A 5,963-nucleotide genomic window follows, 5' to 3' on the forward strand; every position below is an offset into this window, starting at 1 on the left:
ATTCCAGGTACGCATTTCTGTTAGAGGCTGAGTCGACCCCAGGGCCATATTGCGGCTGGAAGGATTAAATCAATTGAAAAATACACTGACCTCATCGGGAATCAAAACCACTACCTTCCGGCTTGTAGCACAGTGCCTCAACCAACTACGATACCGCGTGCCCCGTTAAAAATCATAAGCTAATTCAAAATTTTCAGGACGCACACTCGCACGCGGACAAACACCGTCTTTCGTAAAGCAGCAGGATATCTGGGTCAGAAAATANAGTACAAGGGACTTAGTCCCACCCCACTAGCAATAAAAAAAGGCCTCTCTCCTCCTCCTCCTCCTCTAAGGGTATATGCATTTGCCTGTTTTCGGCTTCAAGAGAAGTTGCACTCCCATCTGGCTATGTGAAAGTCAGAGACCTCGGTCTCCTCTGGGTTTATAATTTAGTAATTTCGTAATTGTGATTAAATGGTTCTGGAATGCGACACCGCGTAGCAGAATATAAATTTATCAGAACTTCGGAGGAATGTCCATAAATTTTTAGCAGCTTTCAGAGCTCTCCCTTGAAAATATTACTCTCCTTCATTTTAGTTTCTTGGAGTGGGGTGAGACTGAGTCAACTTGATACGTCGCTCACTAACTGGCGTACTGAGGTCGCAGTGCTAGGGTCAGTTCTATGGCTCACCCCTCACACTCATACTCATACAACTGGCCTATTGTACCAGCCCCGGATGATAGATGATGAGTGTGGAGCAGTCGGTGCAATGAGAAATGGCAGGGGAAACTGAAGTACTCGGAGAAAACCTGCCTCAGCGCCATTTTGTCCACTATAAATCCCACATGACTCAACCTTGGCTCTAACCCGGGCCGCCGCGGTGAGAAGCCTGAGACTAACCCACTGAACAATGGCACGGTCTTTACTCATCCTAGTCGCTGCCGTGACATTTCACAGTGATGATCTTGATGATTCAGTGTACGCCGAGTAGATGCGGCAAATTCTCCGACTCTTTCGTAAGTTAAGGTTGCCTAAACGATCGTCATCAGGCGTTATAGAAGCTTTCTCTGTGTGCACTGCAAATCGAGCTATACAGACGGAAAGTAATATCCATTTTAACTAAATATTGCTACATAAACTCTTATGTTAACTCAAGTGAAAAAGCAAACACTGAAAACAGCCACGGTCAAGAGTAATTAATTAGAGACGATATTAATTAATTCAGACTAAAACGACGGAGTTTTGCTTTTGTTTTTTGAGTGTTACTGGGATATACTGGTGTATGTATATCTATTTCTTTTCGATTTCTTTCGTGCCAATACTAATTAAGGAAATAAATACATTATGAATACCCCTAAATATTGATTTAAAATAAAAATATTTTGAAAAAGTTACAAGCTTAAGAAAGAAGGTACAATATAAGCATAAACCTTCAAGAAAATATCATACACGTGCGCTAAGTGTGGACTATCCGAACTGCAGTTCACGCCCCTACTTCCTGTATGCATTGCAACGCGTTGCATCTACCCAGCAGGCGAACGTCATGAGTAAACGAAACACAACTCCTTATTTACACAATGAAGAGTGAGAATGTATGTTCTTGTATCCATCGATTCACCTACAATATGTCCACGACAGCTGATAATAAAAATGTAATAGCTGAAGTATTATTATGTTGCACAATAATCAAAATTCTCATTACAATATTTATTTATATTTTTGTTACGCTGCAGGAACATTTCATCATTGACGTAATGTTTAAAAAGGGGTCATCACCTTCCAAGACCATATAATGTGAATACTGAAAATATAACAGTTGTCTGAATGGGGCGACAAAGAAACTTCCGTTGTGTCCCAAATTCGTCTAAATCAGTACATCACAACTGGTGGATTGGTGTTGCATTTTAAAATAAAATAATATGTAAAATCTGTGTTAAAGAAATTAGACAAATTAGAGTGTACCTATGATTTCACTATTATATTGTGACATATCAACGCATTGCCAGGCAACGGCTCGATAAACATCCCACGATACGCGCAAGCAACAGTAGGACGAATGTTTGTAGCTTGTTGCAAGGCGACAGTCAGCGCGCAAATGGACAGGCGAGATAGTTATCACGTGATTTGTTTTCTGTGTGGTGTACGCTATGCAATAATATAACTGTGTTTTCTGTGCGTGGTCCGTGCTGAGAGCATATGAGAGAATACGAGAATGGGAATTGACTCAGAGGCCTTGTATATATTGTACATAGGAATAGGAATTAAGTTTAAATTGTAAATATATGTAAATACTGACAATGGACTTACTAACACAGACTATGACTGAAAAATGACAGACCCGACCACTCGTCAGAGAGGGCGCCCCAAATGAACAGGACAGTAGCTTTCATATAAAGAAAAAAAAATCTGGTCATGAGCCCCAGTCGGGGCTCGACACCAAGACAGACAGACAGACTGACTGACCGTCAGTCGCAATGTAACTTTGACTTTGACTTTGGAATTGACTTCACTTGAGTTCCGAAGTTCCAAGGGAACAGCAGTGTAGCCAGAAGAAGAATTAGGGGACATAGTGTGTGATGTTACATGTGCTGTAATTACAGCAATCTTGAGAGTGTAAGAACTAATTGTAGTTTCGAGTAGTAAAGATCCAATAAACCTACTGACCAATCCAACCCCGCGTCTTAGTCACTGTGGCACGTGATAATATATATATATATATAAAACACGTACACACACAAACACAAGCAGTTCTGGGAAAACTAATCGCCTACTTTCGTTTCGTACAACACGAACCGTATAGAAAAAGACACGTCCAACAATTTTTTTTCTGCGAAAACACTCATACCGAGCATTTGCCTAGCAACGAGAGGAGGGACACACATAGACACACAGACTGATGGGAAGGATCTAAGAAGTACACCGCTGAGATGGGCTCAGGTGGCATGATTGTACGAGTATATACGTATATCAAGTCACAAACGTTGGTTCAGACAAAAAGTTATTAGGAAGGAATTCACAGTCACACAGAAATAGCATAAGCCTTCTTTAATTATTTTTCAAAATAAGGAAAGAAGCTAATAAAGAAATCATGAATAGCACATTATCTTGTTAAGCCTAAATCTGCAAGCAGTCCACTCACTCAGTTCTGTAAGCGTGTTGCAACTCTTCCCGCTACTGTTGCTTATTTAATGACGATGTTCCATTGATGAGATTACAGCTGACAGTGAGACAGTAAATCTATTCGCTATAAAATGTATGAAGGATCTGAAAGTAGGTGGCCATAACCCATTTTAGTTTACTATCCCAACATTCACGTGACATTAATAGGAAAGAAAAAACTGATTCATGGGGATCAAGAATATGCGGTTGGAACCGGCTGCACTGAAGCGTTGTCGTCACACAAATCTACTGTCATTAGAATTGTTAAAACACAGCAAAGAAGAAGCACGCTTCTTTTTGTGGTAATAATGCTTATTGAGGTCAATGTTCCATTTCAGCGCCTACCTCATCCGTCCTTATGGCTGCAGTAACTCTATGGTTGTCAAGTTTCCCCCTAAATGACTGCATAAATTACCAGCCATAAACACAGCTGTAAGTTCCCGCAGTTCTTGTGAATACAGACGAATGTTCTGTGGAGGCCATTGTCACTGTGCTTCCAAGTACATATATTAAGAATCTCGACTCAACTGTACGTGATTCGAGTTCTAAATCATCGTGGATCGAATCCTGTCTGTGTCTGAGTATCAGACAGATTTCATCAATGAATATAACATTAGTGTGGGACGGAATAAACTTATCTTTAAGGCTTAAGAGAACGACCGCCTCTGTGGTCTAGTGGTCAGAGTTCCTGGCTACAGATCCAGATGTCCCGGGTTCGATTCCCTGCGCTACCAGATGTTCTGAGAAGTAGTGGGTCTGGAATGGGGTTCACTCAGCCTCGTGAGGATAATTGAGGAGCTATTTCAAGAAAACAGCGGCCCCGGTCTAGAAAATTAAGATTAACGGTCGTGGGGATCCGTTACGCTGAACACGCGACACTCTCTATCCGCTAAAGTTGGCACTAAATTCGCTGATATACGGCGGTTGCTCGGTTGGTATATTTCGCTTGCGGAATAAAACCACGGATCATGGAAAGTTAAACAGTTCCGTCTAGTGTGACTGGTGAAGATTTTTCTTATTTCAATTATTTATGCCCTTACATGTTTCGGTCTTCAGAGACCATCATCAGAGGGACACCTTTACATCAATACAGTTGGAAGCTACTATTACAATTGAACGTTAAAATGTATACATATATATAATATATACATGTAATATTAATAATATACAATTGGGTATAAAATTTAAAGTTTTTACAACTACAGCGGCTGTTTCAATACATTAAAATATTTATAATTGGTTTGTTAAGATTTTATTGGAATTTATAAACCAAGTGGGTTCGTGTCATCTTTTTTATTATTTCCCTTGACGGGGGCCCAACGGCTCACATACAAAATAACATAGTAGTATAATTCTGAACAGTTTTATCTTTAAATAAACTCCAAAGGGTTCTGGCGATGGTGTAAAACGCTCAGAATTGCTGGGCTTCTAGACTTCTTACATCCTCCGGTGTTCTAGAAAATAGGAAACACGATATTTCGGAAATTGGATCTGTTTCCGTCATCAGGTGAGTGGGGGAGAAGACACTTATTCAGTTGTGTCCCCTAGAAAGACCTAACCTCAATGACTTGAAACCCCTTGTCAGATTCACACAGCTATTTAATCACCTGAGACGAGGCTAATTTGGCAGGAGATATAAGGAAATGTGCAATAAAAATTTCTATTGTTCAAGTTTCTAGAATACCGGACGATGGAAAATTCTAAACACACGGTAATTCTAAGTTTTATCTCAAGTTTTTTTTTACAAATTAATAGGAGACGGTAAGACAAGATATTTGCCTGTTAAAAACTATATACGGGGTTAGGATTGATAACTGGATTTATTGATCGCTTATAACTCGTGACTATAAATAATAGTAACACTTTCACTACACTACACACCCTACAAAACACTACAACACTAAATTTTCTAAGTCTGCTACATTGTCACTAGTAGCTGATCAAGAATCTAACCACTGACTCCAGCATCCGACCTCCGACTGACTCCCGACTGCTGATGCTAAATTACTGCTGGCCTTCGCCAGCGCAGTGATTCTTTGTTGCTATTTCCACAGCACTCATGACCATATTTTTACTCTTTCACTGCTCTGGGTTAGGTTGGTGTGCTCGGTACATAATTTCGGCGCGGACCGCACAGAAAACACCGCATCTAAAAATTTTTTATTGTTAAAAGGCGTGTTAAGTTGGTTGTTGCCCAGCGATGGCTTGAGTATTGCTGACGTGGAAGCGTGTTTCTTTTGCTGTGGAAACGTACTTACCGGTCGTTGCATAGCAATGGACGGCATTTCTGGGGCAGCTATTATGGCTTTCAGCCGTTATGTCACAATATACCGAACTGAGAGCTGCTACTGATACAATGGACACATGCATACTGCCAAAGCGGAACAAATTAACTCACATATGATATCATCGGTAGGTTCCATGCGGCAGCAACAAGAGCTTCTGAGCGACAGGTGTCATCAGGCCCGATGAAGGCTACTGTACCATTATCTCTCATCTCAGTCATCACTCGGATCGCCAGAGTCGCCAGAGATGACTGGCGACTAGGATGGGTGCCGATATCTGCCGCCAGGTACTGCAACCGCCTCCCTGTGAAAATCATAAACATATTGAAGAATGCCGTCTTCTGCGATGTGATGTTGTGTATCTTGTGTGAACCGACGTTTCGGAAGTAAGTATCGCCTCCATCTTCAGGGTAGAAAAATCTGCAAGGGAGGAACCAGGGTGAGCAGGTGGTTGCTGACATATTTGTTCTATGTTCAAGCAATAGAGATCTATGTATCTAATGTAATGTAAAGGTAAGGGTTTTCCCACAGCGGAG

At 41.0% G+C, this 5,963-nt stretch overlaps 1 protein-coding gene across 1 annotated transcript in view; it reads right to left on the minus strand.

Moving 5' to 3' along the window:
* The window catches only part of LOC111875321 (guanylate cyclase 32E), a 60,736-nt gene extending 55,017 nt beyond the window's left edge, over positions 1 to 5,719 (minus strand). The window contains exon 1 of the mRNA XM_023871467.2: positions 5,541 to 5,719. Coding sequence (XP_023727235.1) covers positions 5,541 to 5,648 — 108 coding nt within the window. The 5' untranslated portion in view covers positions 5,649 to 5,719. The remainder of the gene's footprint in view (positions 1 to 5,540) is intronic.
* Between the last annotated feature and the right edge of the window lie 244 nt (positions 5,720 to 5,963).

The sequence above is a fragment of the Cryptotermes secundus genome, unplaced genomic scaffold, assembly GCF_002891405.2.
Source record: "Cryptotermes secundus unplaced genomic scaffold, Csec_1.0 scaffold442, whole genome shotgun sequence".
Lineage (NCBI taxonomy): Eukaryota > Metazoa > Arthropoda > Insecta > Blattodea > Kalotermitidae > Cryptotermes > Cryptotermes secundus.